The following is an 18,906-nucleotide window of genomic DNA, read 5'->3' on the forward strand; positions in this document are numbered from 1 at the left end:
ATGCTGGACATGGTGGTCATGTGATTGATCCCAGCATTTAAGAAGAAGGACCCGGAGTTCAGTCATCTCTATATACTAAGCAAGATCCAGAAAAGGAGCAGCGTAGGAGGTAGTGAGAATGGCATCTCCCAAAAGAAAACCCAGATTCAGATATCCAAAACTAGTGTGGTCCTCACACTGTGTGAATTCTGAACGATGTGAGGTTTGCGTTTACTCTCTAGGATGAGTGAGCAGATGAAGGAGCAAGTGAGCTGGCCCTAAGTAAGCCAACCTTCAGGGAAGCCCGGGACTTGTGAGAAATGAATGAGAATTGACAACTTGGGGAGTAGATTGGCTGGGGAAATGGTGCTTCGATAAATTACAGGTAGCAAGATAACCCTGGAAGCATTTAATAAGAGTGATTCCACTAGCCAGACATGGCGGTGCACATCTGCAATCCCAGCACTTGGGAAGCTGAGGCAGGATGGAGACTTTGAGGGCAGCCTGGGGTTACAATGAGAACCTGTCTTCAAAAACAGGGAGGGGGAAGGGGAAAGATTCCATTCTCATCTGAGAATTCTACCTGTCGGAGTAAGTTAACCCTGAGTTAACAGCAAGCATCCTGGTGGGAAAACAAACAACAACAACAAAAAAGAGGAGGAAGGACCACAGCAGTGGGAACAGGACCAGAGGGACAGTGCACAGTGCACACTGGAGGCTTGAAATGACAGCCCATATGACTAACAAACCGGGGGAAGACTTCAAAGGCTCAAAAGCCACAAAGCACTTCAGAGCACCTCTTGGTGTCAAATAGGGAACGTGTGTCAAAATGCAAGAGTACAAAATCCTTGCAACTGGACATGCAAGAACTGAATCCACAAATATTCTTGGCCTTGGTTTTTTTTTCATTTTTAATTTTTTCATTTTACATACCAACTACACTTCAGCATCCCTCCCCTTCTCCCTCTCACGGCCCCCCCAACCGAACTCCCCAGCTACTCCTCAAAGTGGGTAAGGTTTCCCATGGGGAGTCAACAAGGGTCTGGCATATCAAGGTGAGGCAGGCCCAAGTCCCTCCACCCTGTATCGAGTTTCAGCAAGGTACCCCTCCATAGGAAATGGGCTCCCAAATGTCAGTTCATGCATTGGGGATGAATTCTGGTCCCATTGCCAGTGACCCCACAGACTGCTAAGCTGCACAGCTGTCGCCCACATTCAGAGGACTTAGTTCGGTCCTATACAGGTTCCCCGGCTATCACGCCAGAGTCCCTGAGCTCCCACTAGCTCGGGTCAGCTGTCTCTGTGGGTTTCCCTATCATGATCCTGACCCCTTTGCTCATATAATCCCTCCTCCCTCTCTTCGACTGCACTCTGGGAGCTTGGCTCAGTGCTTAACTGTGGATCTCGGCATCTGCTTCCATCAGTTGCTGGATGAAGGTTCTATGATGACAATTACAGTGTCCATCAATCCGTCTACCGGGAAAGGCCAGTTCAGGTACCCTCTCCACTATTGCTAGGAGTCTTAGCTGGGGTCATCCTTGTGGATTCCTGGGAGTTTCCCTAGCACTAGGTTTCTCCCTAACCCCATCATGGCTCCCTCTATCAAGGTATCTCTTTCCTTGCTCTCCTGCTCTGTCCCTCCCCCAATTCAACCATTCCATTCCCCCATGTTCTCCTCTTCCTCCCCTTTGCCCTCCCTCCTCTACCCTGTCCCCACATTCCAAATTTACTCAGGAAATTTTATTTATTTCTCCTTTCCAGGGGCATCCTATGCATATCTCTCTTAGGGTCCTCCTCGTTACTTAGCTTCTTGGGGGTTGTAGATTGTGGCCTGGTTTTCCTTTTCTTTACATCTAATATCTAATTATGAGTAAGTACACACCATGTTTGTCTGTCTGGGTATGGGTTTCCTCACCCAGGATGCTTTTTTTTAAATAGTTCCATGCATTTTTGGCCTTGTTTTGGTATCAAAGGACTGCCAGCATCCCAAAGGCCCATCATTTCAGGACTGGTAGGTTACTTATGACACTTTCAAAAATGGGATATTAAAACACTTCCTAAAAGAAAGAGGCAGTTCTGCATATCCTGAGCTGATATAGTGTGGTGGTTTGAATGAGAAGGGCCCCGTAGATGCAGTAGCTAAGACACAGGTACCAGATAGCTAGACTAACAGTCAAACAAGTTGCTATGATAGGCTGGAGAAATGGCTCAGTGGTTAAGAGCACTGACTGCTCTTCCAGAGGACACGGGTTCAATTCCCAGCACCCACATGGCAGCTCACAACTGTCTGAAAATCCAGTTCCAGGGGATTTGACACCTCCACACCAATGCACATAAAAGAAAGAAAAATAAATCATTAAAAAAATTAAAAAAAAAGAGAGAAGCAGCCCCAATGCACACCACAAAAAAAAAAATACACTATGAGAGCCAAGCGGTGGTGGCACACACCTTTAATCCCAGCACTTGGGAGGCAGAGATAGGCGGATCCCTGTGTATTCAAGGCTAGCCTGGTCTACAAGAGCTAGTTCCAGGACAGGCTCCAAAGCTATAGAGAAACCCGGTCTCGAAAAACCTAATATAAAGGGGGTATACTTTATCTTTTCAAGATACTGAAGTAAGGCAAGGCATAGTGCCAGTTTGAGAGCCTGATGCAAGTGGCTTACAAGTTCAAAGCCAGCCTGGGACAAAACATAGTGAGACCCTGTCTTTTCTATTGCTGTGAAGAGATACTATGACTAAGGCAACTTATACAATCATTTAATTGGGGGCTTGCTTACATTGTGAGCAGGTCAGCCCATGATCATCACAGTGGGAAACAAAGACAGGAAGAGCCTGGGATCCCCCAGTGCTCCTAGAGCTAAGACGCTCAGTGACCCGAGGACCTCTCTGCAGTTTTTACTTCCTAAAGGTGCTGCTAGCTACCTCGCGAGAGCCCACGTGCATCAGTGGAAGAGGGAAGTGTTCAAAGAGCTGGAAGAGGCGATGTGTGCTGTGACCAGAAATGAGGTCTGAGCTGACGCCCTGAAGAGGGGACACAAGGGCAAGGAGCTGAGTGGTGAGTGGCAGAGACCTGGAGGAGCCAAGAGTGCACACAAATTCAATTGTGTCACTCATCTGGGATATAGAGACAAAGATGAAGGAGGAAAGGAAGACAGGCAATGGCTCCCACTCCTCGGTGCTAGTATAGTCCCAGCACCAGGGAGGCTGAGGTAAGAAGATCCCAAGTTCAAGACCAGCCTGAGCATCATAGTGAAACCCTGATGCAGGAAAGCAATGTGTCCAGGGAGGAAAAAGGTTTGGGAAAGAATTGCCACCCTTCTGGGTCCCTTCACCTGCCATCACCATTACCTGAAAGCCATTGAAACTTGTCTCCACTCCACAACAAACTTCCTTTCTTACCCATTCATTCACTCACCCACCCGTTCATCCCACAGCAGCCTCCCAGGGTCGACATCAGCTCAGTGTTGTGCTAAAAGCCCAGGAGTCCCAAGAGTTTGTGATTTGGCAGAAATTCCAATTCTTGACATTTGTACAGTTATTTCGGCCCTCTGGAGAAAAGGGAAAGAGGACAAAAAGTGGCCATGCTAATACAGGACCAATAAAAACTTCTGAAATCAAAGGCCCTCACCACGTCCACTGTCCACATCTGGGTGTGGCCACTCCTGTGAGTGACAGTGCACCAAGCCTTCCTCCACCCAGAGTGCAGCCATGTCTTCTTACACAGAGTGGACTCTCGCTATGTAGGGAAGCCTAGAAGATGTGGAGGACGGTGGCGGCTGTCCTTGGTTGTCAACTCGACACCATCTGGAATTAACTAAAACCCAAATGGCTGGGCACACCAGGGATGAATTTTCTTTCTCGATTCAGTCATCCGAAGTGAGAAGACCCACTCTGAATCTGGCTCTTTGAGTTAAGAAGACCCACCTTTCATCTGGGCCACACCTTCTGCTCAGTCAGTATAAAGAACACGAAAGAAGGAAACTCGCTTCCTTTACGTGTTTGTTCTCAATGGCAAATCCGTTTCATTCCCTGGCATTGCAGTCTACTTTTTCGGCATTATGTCATATACAGAAGACCAGCTGAGACATCCAGCCCTGTGGACTGAACTACTGGGACTCTAAGACTCTCTGTTGGTAGACAGCCATTGCTGGAATAACTGGTCCATGGTCTATAAGGCATTCTAATAAATTAAAAAATCCACTTCATATATAACTATATATATATATATACATACACACACACACACACACTCTCTCACACAAACACACACACACACACACACACATATATATATATATATATATATATATATATATATATATATATATACTAAGAACCCTGACTGATAAAGGTACCATGATGCTAACTGTCGGCATGACAGAAGTTAGAGTCACCTGAGTAATGTACCTCTGGGCATGATTTTGGGGAGATGATTCCATTACTGAGTGGGGAGACCCGTCCACTGTAGGTGGCACCATTCCCTAGTCAGGGGATCTGGACTGTATAAGAGCTGAGAAACTGGTCCAGGGAGACGGCTCAGCTTGCCTCTAAGCCTGATGACCAGATTCCGGGAACCCACACACTGGAAGGAGCGAACTTACTCCCACAAATTGTCTTCTGCCCCCACACTTGTGCTGTGAGATGTATACATGTGTGTACACATAAACACACAACACAAATTAATAAAGTGCAGTCATTTCTTAAATGCAGCAAGAAGTGGAGCTGAACACTGGCAAGCCTGCCTTCATCACCCTGGTTCCTGACTGGCTGAGATGGCCAGCTGCCTCTAAACTCCTGTACCTTGACCTCCCAGGTACGATAAGCTGCACCCCTGGACTGTGGGCAAAAACCAACCCTTTCTCCCTCCAGCTGTTTCTTCCAGAGCATTTTACCAAAGCAACAGGAAAAGAAAAACCATGTGGATTTGGACCCATTTGCTCACGGCGTCCATTTCCTGGCAACATCTGGGGCAGCTGGAGGAAGGGAAGCATACCGGGCCTGTGCCACAGTCCCGAGCTGGTCACGGCTGTGGGGTGGGTGATAGCCACCTTCACACCAGGCACCTGGACCCCCTAACTGTCCTACTGTCATTTTGCCCTCTCTGTCCCTGGCCCTCTGAGACCTCTTAACTTGATACTCAGAAGTGGCGTCTGTCTCCAGGGAGGCCTAAGGAGACTTCCCGAAGGTTCCATGCAGCAAGAACTGGGCCATGCTTTGCATTCATAGCAGCAGCAGCACAAGCGAGAGCAGCGTGTCCCAAGGTTAGCGTCGCTGGGATCATGCACAGCCTATTTTTATTTTGCATCTCTGTATCTTAAAGAATTTCCTGGCATAGTTATAGATTAACCAGCAGACAGGAAATAAAACATTCCAAAGGATTGCTTTAAATAATGTTATCTGGGGCTGAGAACAGGGCTCACTGCACCTAGGGTGTTCAATCCCAGGGCAGAAAAACTATCCTGTAACAGCCACTTCTGCAACCTCGGTGAAATCAAGTTCATTTATTTCTCTTCAGCCTCTTGCTTTGCCTGGTCCATGCGTGATGTGGCTCCTGTTTCTTCTCCTTCTCCCTTCCACTTAGTGCCTGGTCTCAGTACAGACTGTGGGATGGCTCTAAGGCCAACCCACTGCCTCTGGCCATCAGAAAAGGCTGGAAGCCAGAGCCTTCTTGCCATCCTAAAGCCAACAGTCCGGGAGCAAAGCAGAGGTTGGAAAGGAGAGGTTGCGTATCTATCTATACGTGAGATATGACTAAACTGTATCAAAATGAAAGCATATTCACATTATGGACTCAAGGGATTTCCCAAACCCTTCCCAGACTGGCCTTCCCAGTCCACAGTTCCCATGAGGTAGTCCGGTTCATTCTCTTCACGCCGGATGATGGAACACGGAAATCCAGTGAGGCCTCCGGCCTCCGCTACACTCCCAAGAAGCCTGGCCCATGGCCCTGAGGGTGTGATAGCACAGGCAGCAGAACTGACAGTCCAGAACAAGCGAGGCCCCAGGCCGGGGCCCAACAGAGCGCTCTGCTGTCGGGAGCCCAGCTATTTCTGTCTTGCCCTAGTTAGGGGCTCCTTCCCAGTGCTGTTTCATAATCGCAGTTTGTTTGACATTTTGTGATATGACATCCATGGGACACTGCCGAAAATAACCTTGGGTTTTTTTTTTCCCCTGTGCTTTTGGAGTCTTCAGGACGAAGTAGGGTGAGGAGGCAGCAAGAGCCTTAGCAGTAGAGATCATGACGTCACCGCTGCCCACGTGTCCTGCAGGAGTTACTCCTGCTACTTGGAGCACAGAATAGGTTGGAAGAACGTCTCAACATTTTCCAGAAGGACAAGATCATACCTACACAAGTGAGGCCTGGGGAAAGCAAAAAGAGCCCTGTTAGCCCCCAGTCTAGGCAGGGAAGCCCCCTGATTCGGGGGGAGGGGGGGGGTTGCAGAGCCGTTGCTTCAAACCAACAGGCAAATGGATAGGGACGGAAGTCGCACACAAGAAAGCAGGGTGTGGAGTCTCATTTAACTCTACTCCACTCTTTCTTTTTAACATTTATTTTACAGCCCAGTGGTGGTGGTGGTGCATGCCTTTAATCTCAGGACTCAGGAGATGGAGGCAGGAGGATCTCTGTGAGTTCAAGGCCAGCTTAGCCTACGTAGTGAGTTCCAGGACAGCCAGAGCTGTTACACAGAGAAACCCTGCCTTGAAAAAAAAAAAAAGGATTTTATTTTATGTGTATGAGTGTTAGGCTTTCGTGCATGTTGTGTGCATGTTGTGGGCATGCTGTGTACCTGTGGAAGTCAGATGAGGGTATCAGATTCCCCTTTAACTACAGTTTCTAGATGGCTGTAAGGTACCGCAAGGGTGTTAGGAATCCAACCCAGGTCCTCTCTTCCACTCCCAGTCCTCCCACCTCTACTTTGCAAGTGCTGGGATTAGAAGCCACCACTCCCTGGTTCTTCCTTTTTTGCTTTTGAAACAGTGTCTGGACGAGTTTCCCAGTTTGTCTTGAACTCCTCAGTCCTTAAACTTTTGATCCCCTTGACACACAGTTTCCAGATTAGCTAGGAATATGGACCTACATTACCAGGCCCGGAAAAAAAAATTAATTAATCAATTAATTAAAAGGCCCTGTTGTAAGATAAAGTGAATACCTTATAAAGAATCTTTTATTGCTAAACATTTTCTTAGTACACTAAATTTTTGTTTGTTTGTTTGAAACAGGATTTCTCTGTGTAACAGTCATAGCTGTTCTAGAACTCACTTTGTAGACCACACTGGTCTTGAACTCACAGAGATTCGTCTCCCTCTGCCTACTGAGTGATGGGATTAAAGGTGTGTGCCACCACTGCCTGGCACAGTACCCTAATTTTTTTTTTTTTTGGTTTTTCAAGACAGGGTTTTGCTCTAGTTTTAGAGCCTGTCCTGGAAATAGCTCTTGTAGACCAGGCTGGCCTCGAACTCACAGAGATCTGCCTGACTCTGCCTCCTGAGTACTGAAATTAAAGGCATGTGCCACCACCGTCCAGCAAGTACCCTAAATTTTTAAGTAAAAGAAATTCACTATTTTGAAACCTAAGGCAGGAGAATTGCCACAGGTTTGAGGCCAGCCTGGGCTACATCATAAGACCCTGTCTCATAAAGAATGGAAGGAAGGGAGGGTGGGGGTAGGAGGAAGGACTAGAGAAGGAAGCTAGGTAGCAAGAACTGCCACGCCTGCCTGTGGCTCACCTGTCTGGATGCGCCAGCGACCTCAGCTTCACTCGCAGGACCCTGAGCTTGTACTTTGGACCTACTACAGACCCTGTGGAGAACAGCAAGGACATTTCTGCCACTTTCTCCAGATCTTGATTAAATCTTGCAAGCAGACTCACTTGATGGTACTTTTGAAAGGTCGATGGTTCACTGGAAGGAAGAAAAGGCATTTCAAAATGAACGTAGATTGCTAACGAGAGAAAGCTGCTTCCAGCCTCTGCGTCTACCCAGCAGGTGACCCTTCGGTCCCTCTGCCTGCACAAGCTGACTTCTGTGAGCGAAGGTCCCTGAGTCCATAGAACTGCCTAAATGAAGCTACTGACCTCCAAAATGACACTGGGAAAGTGTGCTACTCTGCCTGACTATTGTGGTCAAGACGATGTCGGAATCTCCAGCACATCCCCACAGCTGCTTGTGGAGTCCAGGCTCTCCATGTGACAGAGCTTGTATGCGGCCGTGTGGAGATGAAACCCAGCTCAGAGTTCTTCCAGCCCTGCCACACTCCATGAAGCCTTGGATGGGATTCCTGTGGAGCTAGGGTAATAAACACCTGTGTGATTCCCTAATCCCAATCTGAGACATATGTGTGGAGCCAGCCCATCGCCCCAAACCCAGGGTGCTTGTCAGTTATCTGTAGCTTGCTTTCCCAGCTTCCCAGAGGAATAAGAACAGTGCTGAACCTCCCCAGAAAGAGATGTCTGAGGACCAGGGATTTCCAATTATGATATATTGGATATTACCAACAAAATTGGGATCAGACATTAATTCTAACTCCATATTCTTTCACCTCTTAAAAAATGGAATGTAAAAGAAGCAGTAAAGATGTTAAGGCTCCAATTTTCTCTTCCTTCCCTCCCTCCCAGTACTGGAGATCAAACCCATTGGGCCATTCATGCAAGCTGTCTGCCACTGAACCTCCCAAGTCTGCTTTTGACGTCTGTCTTTCAGACGGGATTTTACGAAGGTGCCTGGCCTACCTTCAACTCGCTCCCTGGCTTAAGTGGTCCTTGAAATTGCAATCCTCCAGCCCAACTTTCCAGATACTACAGGTCTTAGCATGATGCCTGGCTAAGGTCACCTTCTTGTGTTTGTCTTTTCTCTTTCTTAAAGTTTAGCTCTTAATGGACACTTGTTTTCAGTTACATTTATAATTTATCTATCCATCTATTCTTCCATCTATTTATCTATCTACCCATCTATCACCTATCTATCATGTATCTAACTATCCATCTGTCATGTATGTATCCATCTAACCATCTATTATCTATCATCTAGCTAGCTAGCTAACCATCTATCCATCCATCTATCTGTCATGTATCTATCCATCTGTCTGTCTGTCTGCCTGCCTGCCTGCCTGTCTGTCAGTCTATCTCACCCTTTTTATCTCTGTGTCTGGTGCACACTTGCATGACGTAACATAGATCAGAGGACAATTTGTGGGGGAAGTTGGTTTTCTCTTTCCACCATGACAGGTCATCAGGCTTAGCAGCAATTGACTTTGCCCACTGAGCCAACTCACTGGGCCAAGGCCTTGATCTTAATTGAAATGTGAAGGCAAGAAGGTAAGGCCAGTTTGGACTACTTAGTGAGTTCAAAACCAGCTTGGGTTACATGAAGCCCTGTCCCAGAACAAACAAAAAGATATTTTAAAATTCAAATTTAGGGATTCATTCACACTTGATCAAGATTCCCTTAGTAAAAATCAAAGTTCTCAGGTGCATGTAAGGAAAACATGAAAGCATTGCTGGCATGAACATCTGGATCTAGTCAGAGCCCTGCCCTACCCGCTTTCTGTGTGCGACCACACAGAGTCTTCCAGACCCCTTAGGTGCTGTGTATTCTGAAAGTCAGTATTCTAGGTTAGATCTGTTCAGGTTCCCTCACATTAATCCACAGCCCATACACCTGGGGCTAGTCTTCCTCATGAAGACCTTCCTACTGTTGTCCTTCCAGGAAACACTAGCCCTCTGTGGACATGGGGATATCAGATATGAAACGAGTCAGTGGGGAACCCTGAAAAACACAACTACTCACAACCTTCCAGTGCAAGGAGGCGGGGGTGGGTAGCTCCGTGGGAGCAGTAGACTCCTTCATAGAGTGATGCAGGTACTTGGTGGACAGGCCTGCTGCCCCCGCCACACTACACTGACTAGGTGTGCAGCACTGACCCAACCACTCAGCTCCCTAGCCACAGTTTCTTCATACGTAGAGCACATGGTAGCAGCATGTCATAGGGTCTGGTCTAGAAATCGCTCAAGCAGTGTGTGCCACACCCTTCATCCAGTAACCGAAAGCGATCATTGTAAATGCAAGATGCATCTTTAAAGGCACTGCCCTAGTTTGCTTCCTGTTGCTGTAATAGAAATGACCGAAAACAGCTTGGGAAGGAGAGGATGTATTTAGCTTACACATATGCTCGCAGCCCATCACTGAGGGGACTCAAGGCAGGATCTTTGCATGGCAGGAACAGAGGCAGAAAGAAGCCATAGAGGAACACTGCTCACTGGCTTGCTCTCCGTGGCTTGCTCAGCCTGCTTTCTTTTACAACCCAGGACCACTCGCCCAAGAACTGTTTAATAAAATGTGGGTGGTTTGGTTGTTGTTGTTTTTTTTTTTTTTTCAAAAAAAAAAATAAGACGTTTTAAAAACAGAATCTGGGAGGCTGGAGAGATGGCTCAACAGTTAAGAGTACTGGCTGCTCTTCCAGAGGTCCTGAGTTCAATTTCCAGCAACCTTATAGAGGCTCACAACAGTATGTAATGAGATCTAGTGCCCTCTTCTGGCATGCAGGCATACATACATAATAAATAAATCTTTAAAACAAAAGAGAAACAGAATGTGTCAAGAACTCCTTAGCATAAACTTACATGTTTATGTTGTATATTCCTCTATGTTTTTAAATTCAGATGATTTTTTATTGCCAAGTCATAATTATATGCCTTTATGGCGTATGATTAAAGTTCTGAGTGATGGATACATACACACACAAACATACACTGTGAAATGCTTAAGTCTACACATTCCTTTTTTAGGGGTGCTGTAGTTATGTGTATGGGGCGTTTGCCTGCATGCCTGTCTGTGTGCATGCCTGACACCTCTGGAGGACAGGAGAGGGCATTGACTGCTCTGGACCTGGAGTTGTGGATGGTTATAAGCGGCTGCATGGATGCTGGGGACTGGGCCTCGGTCCTCTGCAATAGCAGCCAGTGTTGTTAACCTCTGAGCATCGTTCCAATGCCTATTTTGGGTTTTGAACCAGGTCTCACTGTATGATTCCAGCTGGTCTTACCGTCCCTGTGTAGCCTAGGCTAATCTCATGCTCACCACAGTCCTACTGACCCTGCCTCCCAAGTCACTGTGATTACAAGTGTGTTCCACCCGTGCAGCTAAATCAGCACTCTGACCAGAACTTCACGGCTTGAACTTTCGCAGAAGGCAAGAGTGGTTTTTAATTTTAAATATTTAATTGCTGAAAATAAAAAAGAGGAGGAAGAAAAGTGAAAACAAGTAAGAGAGATGAACAGGGAGGGCACGCAAAAGAGGAAAGAGGAGGGAGGGCGGGAAGAGGTAAAGAAGGGAGGGAGAAAGGGAAGAAAGCCACTGCACCTATTGCAACGGAAGAAAGCAAAGGTGAGGAAGAGACAGGGCCAGCCCGTGAGTGAGAGTCCCTGCTGCCTCTGGTAGCACGAAGGATGTTATAGGCGAGAACGTCTCAACAGCACGAAGGGTGTTATAGGCGAGAAGAACGTCTCAACAGCACGAAGGATGGTATAGGCTGCTAAGCAAGAAGAACATCTCAACTGGCAACTCAAGCTTGGCGCTTAACTTACTGATCAATCTTGGATTCTGTGGTATTTCCGTCTTCGCCTCTCAGTTTGATTGTAATGAACCCTCTTCTTATGTTCTTGTTCCAAGATATAATGTCCACGAAATAATGATACACTGTGAAACAGGGAGAGAACCCCATAAGAGAGGTACCCCAATGCTCCCCAGTAGGGTCAGGTCTAAAAAGCCAAGATCCCTTTCTTCTTCCTCTAGAGTTTCTCTGCAAAGACCCAGGGAGGAATTTTCTTTGCTCTTTAACGTCGTTTTTCAAGTCCAGGTCCCTCAAACTCATGGTGTAGGTGAGGACCACCTACAGGTGCGTGCCACCAGACCAAGCCACACGCAGCAGACTTTTCTACTTTTTCTTGTTCTTCTCTTTGGTACAGACAGCATGCGTGACAGCAGAGTTCAGTGCTCTCTAGGGATTGTGCCTCATAGGCTGGAGGGCTTGTTCAACTTGTGACTCATCCTAGAAGTTCATGCTAGAGGATCCTATAATCCAGTTATTAAAGAAAACCCCACAAAATAATCTGATGGTGTTGTAAGTGAAGTTACTCTCATTTTGCGTGGGGTTGCTCTGCAGTCAGTGCTTGAATTGCAGAGAATTTTAATGTTTTTCTGTGTTATTTCTCAGCAGGTCAGTACCACACTGGGCTAGCTTTGGGTTGTACTGTGTTTGGTTTTAGAAAATCACTGTCAGAGGTTGGCCAAGATGGCACACTGGAAAAGGTACTTGCTGCCAGTTCTGACAACCTGAATTTGATCAAGAATGGATTCCTGCAAGTTGTCCTCTAACCTCTACCCACATACCTTTCCGGGACATGCACACACACACACACACACACACACACACACACACACACACATCACTTTTAAAAAAAAAAAGAAGCAAGGACTAGAGTGATGGCCCAAAAGTTAAAAGCACTGTCTGCTTTTCCAAAGGACAGGGTTCAATCCCTAGCACCCACACGATAACTCACAAATGTCTCTAACTCCAGTTTCAAGGGATCTAGAACCCTCTTTTGGCATCTGCGGGCACACACATGCTACACAGACACACATTCAGGCAAAATACTCATCCACATAAAATAGATAAACAGATAAAATGTTTTTTTAAAAAACCATTAAAGGGGGCTGGAGAGATGGCTCAGCAGTTAAGAACATTGACTGCTCTTCCAGAGGTCCTGAGTTCAATTCCCAGCAACCACATGGTGGCTCACAACCATATGTAAGGAGACCTGGTGCCCTCTTCTGGCATGCAAGCATACATGGAAGGAATGTTGTATACATAATAAATAAAAAAATCTTAAAAAAAAAAACATTAAAGGAGTGCTGACTTGGGATAGGAGCAGAATTCCCCACAATTTCTGAAACACCTGCTGCCACTTTTCTGCATACTCACTCAAAGCAACATTCTCACTGATTATTACAAAATCAGAATGCAGACAAGCTCTGTGAGACAACAGCAGTGGCCTACATGAAGCAGCGGTAGATACTTAGCCAAGGGTTACCTCCTTGTGGAAAACGAGCAGGCTCGTCTAGCTCATCAGAATGCAACTTTGCTTTTGTCTTTAATAAATGATAATATAGATGTAATAATTATTTTAAAACAAACTTGTTTATGGTTTATTATCAGCAAATATTTCATTTCTGTATCAGTTTTATAGTTTTGGTTGTGAGCCTAGCCTTTAACAACTGAGCCACCTCTCTAGCCCTCTGGAGCAGTTTTATACACCTATATATCTGGGAATGTTTGAAATGTTCACAGGCTGACTCCCTGGGGACCCCAGGCCACTCCTGCTTGGGAGCAGGTAGGCTAACTGCAGATCTTCACCTTCGCCTCTATCCCTATGTGTCCAATCTCTCAGTCCCATCCTCAGCTCTGCTACAGGACAAGAAATGAAAGATCTGTTTGATAAAAACTTCAAGTCACTGGCAAGAGAAACTGAAGAAGATATCAGAAGATGGAGAGATCTCCCATGCTTGTGGATCGAGAGGACTTAGCAAAAATGACTATTCTACTAAAAATCATCTACAGATTCAATGAAATCCCCATCAAAAGTCCAACACAATTCTTTACAGACCTTGAAAGAACAATTCTCAGTTTTGTATGGAAACACAAAAATTCCGGATAGGAGCTGGTCGGGGTGGTACACACCTTTAATGCCAGCATCTGGGCAGGCAGAGGCAGCAGATTTCTGAGTTCAAGGCTAACCTGGACCACATAGAGGGTTTTGGGATAGCCAGGGCTGTATAGAAAAACCTGTCACAAAAAACAAACAAGCAAAAACAGGACAGCTAGAATCCGAATAATAAAGAACTGCTGGAGGTGTCACTGTCCCTAACTTCAAGCTGTATCGCAAAGCTATACTAACAAAAACAGCATGGTATTGGCACAAAAACAGACAGGATTGTCAATGGAATTGAATTGAAGACCCAGACAAAATTTACACACCAATGAACACCTGATTTTTGATAAAGAGACTAGAAATACACACTGGAAAAATGACAGCATCTTCAACCAATATGCTGGTCAAACTGGATGGTTTCATGTACAAGAATCCAAATAGATTCAAACTTATCATCTGCTCAAAACTCAACTCCAAATGGATCAAAGACCAACATAAAACCAGATACATTGAAACTGATAGAAGAGAAGAAGGGGGTATCCTTGAACACATTGACTCAGGAATAGACTTTGTGAACAGAACACCGATCGGGTAGGCACTAAGAATAACAATTAGTAAGGAGCCTCATGGAAGTGAAAAGCTTCTGTAGGCAAAGGACACCGACATTTGGACAAAGTGGTAGACTACAGAATGGGAATAGATTTTTACCAACTTCCTATCTGATAGAGGGCTAATATCCAAAATATATAAATAATTCAAGAAACTAGACATCAAGAAAAAATAACCCAATTAAAAATGGGGTAAAGATCTAAATAGAAAATTCTCAATAGGAAAACCTGGAATGGCAAAAAAAAAAAAAACTCTCTTAAAAATATTCAACATCCTTAGTCATCAGAGAAATATAAATCAAAACGACTCTTGAGATTCCATCTCACCCTGGTCAAAATGGCCAAGATCGACAAAACAGGTAACAGTTCATGCTGGAGAGGATGTGGAGTAAGAACACCCTCCATTGTTGGTAGGAATGCAGTTATACAGGTGCTGCGGAACTCAGTATGGTGGTTCCTCAGAAAGATGGGAACTGATCTACCTCAAGATCCAGCTGTATCACTCAAGCATATATCCAAAAATGCTTCATCCTACCACAGAGACACTTGCTCAGCCATGTTCATTGCTGCTATATTCATAATAACCAGAAATTGGAAACCACCTGGATGTCCTCAACAGAAGAATGGATGAAGAAAATGTGGTACATTTTGCACAGTGGAGTACTACTCGGCTGTTAAAACAAAATGGCATCATGAAATTTGCAAGCAAACGGCTGGAGCTAGAAGAACCTCATCCTGAGGGAGATAGATATTCCAGACCTGGAAAGACAAATATGGTATGTACTCACTTATATGTGGATATTAGCTCTTAAATCAATGACAACCAAACTATAATCCATAGAACCACAGAAGGCACACAGAGTAAGGGATGAGAAGGAACAGATAAATCTCATCACGAAAAGCAAATACAATAGGTAAATCTGAATGGGGAGGGCTGGTATGGGAGGCTCGAGTGGGGAAGGGGAGTGGAGAGGGGCTTGTGGAAGGAATACAACGAGAGACAGGTAAAATAAATTAAAATATTGTTTAAAATAATAAGAAATGTTCCCAGGCCAAGGATCTGTGAGAGGCAGGTTTCAGAAGTTCCAGTGTGGAACAGAACTCATTCAAGTACAGCATTCACCTGTTTATTCCTGACCCCAGCTTCATGCCTCTTTGACAGTGACTGTCCCCTGGGTGCTGGTACTGTGACTCAGACTCACTTCGGTCCTAAGAACCCAGAAGATTGGCATGATGGGCTGGTTCCATTTACCAAACTGGCCCGAGACACTCACAGAGGAGGTCACACAACTGCTCCGGACAGAAGCTGTGCTGGTCTTGTGCCCTTTCAGCTCCAAACACCAAGCTCTATCTACCGGAAGCATCTAGAAAGCTGAGACTCTGTCCTCCCTCAGAATGCCATGGTCAGACAGAACCACCAACACACGTTCACCACTCACTGCAGAACGGTTTTTCCTCAGCCGTGTCGAAAAATGCCTTCATCATCGGAGGGTCTTTGTCCAGCAAGTGGTCTTTCCAACTGTCAGCATGGTAGCCTATGAAACAAGTCAGAACCACCAGCGTGTGTTACATAAACATGAAAGTCACAAAGGACATGAGGACAGTTTACAACTCTCTCCTGCTTCATCTCCGGCCCCTAATGTGAGGACAAGAGAGGCCACCGGGAACATCCTGTCAGTGCTCTTACATCTTGCTGGCTGTCCCCGTCTTAAGAACTGAAGGGAAGAAGGACCCTACCGTGACCGCTCCCTTGAATTGGCCCTCAGTAACTCAGCAGGGAGTGTAAGTGACACACGCTGGACACACAGAGAGTTTTCAGCTATGCATTCAAGGTTAAGCCAGATGGAGAGACAGCATCCCTAATCACACGTGCAAAGCAATGGGGTCTTGTTTGCTTCATTCTGAAGATAGGACTCAAGGCCTCACAATGCAAACTATTTACTCTTTACCCCAAGTAATACACATAGTTCTCTCTCTGTCTCTCTCTGCCTCCTACTCTCTGTCTCTGTCTATCTCACTCTGTCTTTTGCTCTCTGTCTCTCTCTGTCTCCCCCCTCCCCCGCTCTGCCAGATGAATGTCTCCCTGCAGGTCAATGCATAATGAAGCCTCTTTCTGTCAGGAGAAATCTTCTTAGCCAACCTCTAACTCTGGAAAGTGTCTCTGTGGTCTCTACAGTGTCTTTTCCCCACCAGATCCCTGCATGTGGACACAGGAGTCAGAGTGTAGAGAGAAAGTCTTTATAGACATCACCTGTTGAAAGGGATCATTCTGCAAGGCTCAGTCCTGGGCTGGGTCCCTAGCTCAGCGTGGACCTCCCCCAGCAGAAAGGCATGTGCACCGTGGGTGTTTTGTCCAAGCAGGGACAGGCTAGGCAAAGCCTGGGGAGGCTTGCAATCCTGCTAGTATCTTCTTTTCCATGACAGAATATTAAGTCTAGGAGGGCTGCAATAACCTCAATGTGGAATCCATTGTAGCTTGTTCTTAGGACTCTGGGTACACGCTAGTTGTTGTTTGTTTTGGCTCTGGTGTGTGTGTGTGTGTGTGTGTGTGTGTGTGTGTGTGTGTGTGATGTCAATGCTGTTTTTGAAAAAGGGGATCTTGGGGCTGGAGAGATGGCTCAGAAGTTAAAAGCATTGACCAGTCTTCCAGAGGTGATGAGTTCAACTCCCAGCAAACACGTGGTGGTTCACAACCATCTATAATGAGATCTGGTGCCCTCTTCTGGAGTTCAGGCAAACATGTAGACAGAACACTATATAATAAATAAAAATAATCTTTTTTTTTTTTTTGATTTTTCGAGACAGGGTTTCTCCGTAGCTTTTGGTTCCTGTCCTGGAACTAGCTCTTGTAGACCAGGCTGGCCTCGAACTCACAGAGATCCGCCTGCCTCTGCCTCCCGAGTGCTGGGATTAAAGGCGTGCGCCACCACCGCCCGGCAAATAAAAATAATCTTAAAAAAAAGAGGGTCTCTATGTAGCCCAGACTAGCTCAAACTCGCAGTCCTCCCTGTTGAGCAGTCATGCTCTAACCTAACATGTTTTAAAGATTTATTTATTTATTATGTATTCAGGGGAAGAGGGCACCAGATCTCATTACAAATGGTTGTGAGCCACCATGTGGTTGCTGGGAATTGAACTCAGGACCTCTGGAAGAACAGTCAGTGCTCTTAACCTCTGAGCCATCTCTCCAGCCCCCTAACACTCTTTATAATTCAAGACTAGAGTAGTTTAGAGAACAAATTGACCAGGAAAAGTTGGTTATAATGTTTAGCATGGTAGTACACTCTTGTAATACTTGCTACTCTGGAGGGTGTAGCAAGAAGGTCTCAAGTTCAAGACCAGCCTAGGCTACAGAGTAAGTGCAAACCAGCCTAAGTTATACAGGCCTTATCTCAAATACTAAATAAAGCTGACTCTATAAAACTTTAGGAAATACAAACTGAGATGAATTTTTAGAGAGTAAAATGACTAAGATCTGCACAAAAATGAACTGTCCGTGAGAGATGGGAACTTGTTGGCCTTACCCAGGAGGGGACAGGACACCATTTGCCCAATGCCACAGTTGACACACTTGCCGTTCCTGTAATCCCGATAGGAGTCGCAGGGGTAGGCGTTGATGGAACAGTTATTTTGCAGGGATGCGATGTACAGGAACACGGACATCTGATGGTCACACTTGAAGTACTTCATGCCTTGATGGTAAAGGAACCAAGAGCAGCTGCATGCAGCGTTTACGGGATGCGCATTTCTCATTTTACACAAGCACCGCCCACCACACCCGATCCCAGCTCCTGAGCGCCAGGCCCTGCGCAGAAAGCGCCCATGTGCTCAGGTCCACTTAATCCTTATGAGAACCACAGACAGGGACTCACGGCGACCAGTAGCAAGGTGGAGAGCAAAATTCTTTAGGGTTGTTGTAAAAACAAAGGCAAACCTCGAGTGGGGGGTGGGGGAGGTGGGGAGAACGCTCACTGCTTAAGGGTGCTTGTTGCTTCTTCCAGAGGACCCCAGTTCGTCCAGCACCCATGTTGGCAGCTCACAACTGCCTGTAACTCCTGCTCCAAGGGATCCAATGCCCTTTTCTGGCCTCCATAGGCAATCATGCTGTCATGCACCACACACACACACACTCTAGGTGGCGGAGGGAAACAGCACTGACTGGTACGATGCTTGTTTAGTTTCTATGTACGAGGCTCTAAACCCGACCTCAGGGAGGCTATAGAGATGGCTCAACACATGAGCTTGGATCTCCAGTACCCATGTCAAACCCAAGCAGAGCAGCATGGGTCTGTAACCTTAGCACTAGCTATGGGGAGACAAGTGGCTTCCAGGTTTTTGCTGACCAGCCAGGATAGCTTACAGAGGAAATCCCATGTTTAGTGAGAGTCTCTGTCTCAAAAAGACAAAATGGAGAGCAGCCAATGAGAACACCCTCTGGTCTCTACACACATGGGCACATGCACACACACACACACACACACCACACTACACCACACACATCATACACCACACACATCATACACTACACACACATCATACACCACACACATCATACACCACACACATCATACACCACACACACATCATACACCACACACACATCATACACCACA

At 46.1% G+C, this 18,906-nt stretch overlaps 1 protein-coding gene across 1 annotated transcript in view; it reads right to left on the reverse strand.

Moving 5' to 3' along the window:
* Positions 1-5,256: 5,256 nt before the first annotated feature.
* Positions 5,257-18,906, reverse strand: part of Liph (lipase H) — a 39,933-nt gene continuing 26,283 nt past the window's right edge. Inside the window, exons 6-10 of the mRNA XM_041678043.1 lie at positions 17,818-17,985; positions 15,733-15,828; positions 11,562-11,673; positions 7,708-7,881; positions 5,257-6,339 (exon numbers count right to left, since the gene is read on the reverse strand). Of these exons, the coding sequence (XP_041533977.1) occupies positions 6,261-6,339; positions 7,708-7,881; positions 11,562-11,673; positions 15,733-15,828; positions 17,818-17,985 (629 nt within the window). The 3' untranslated portion in view covers positions 5,257-6,260. The remainder of the gene's footprint in view (positions 6,340-7,707; positions 7,882-11,561; positions 11,674-15,732; positions 15,829-17,817; positions 17,986-18,906) is intronic.

Source organism: Microtus oregoni, unplaced genomic scaffold (genome assembly GCF_018167655.1).
Source record: "Microtus oregoni isolate MIOR12 unplaced genomic scaffold, Mior012 000029F_ref0000214, whole genome shotgun sequence".
Lineage (NCBI taxonomy): Eukaryota > Metazoa > Chordata > Mammalia > Rodentia > Cricetidae > Microtus > Microtus oregoni.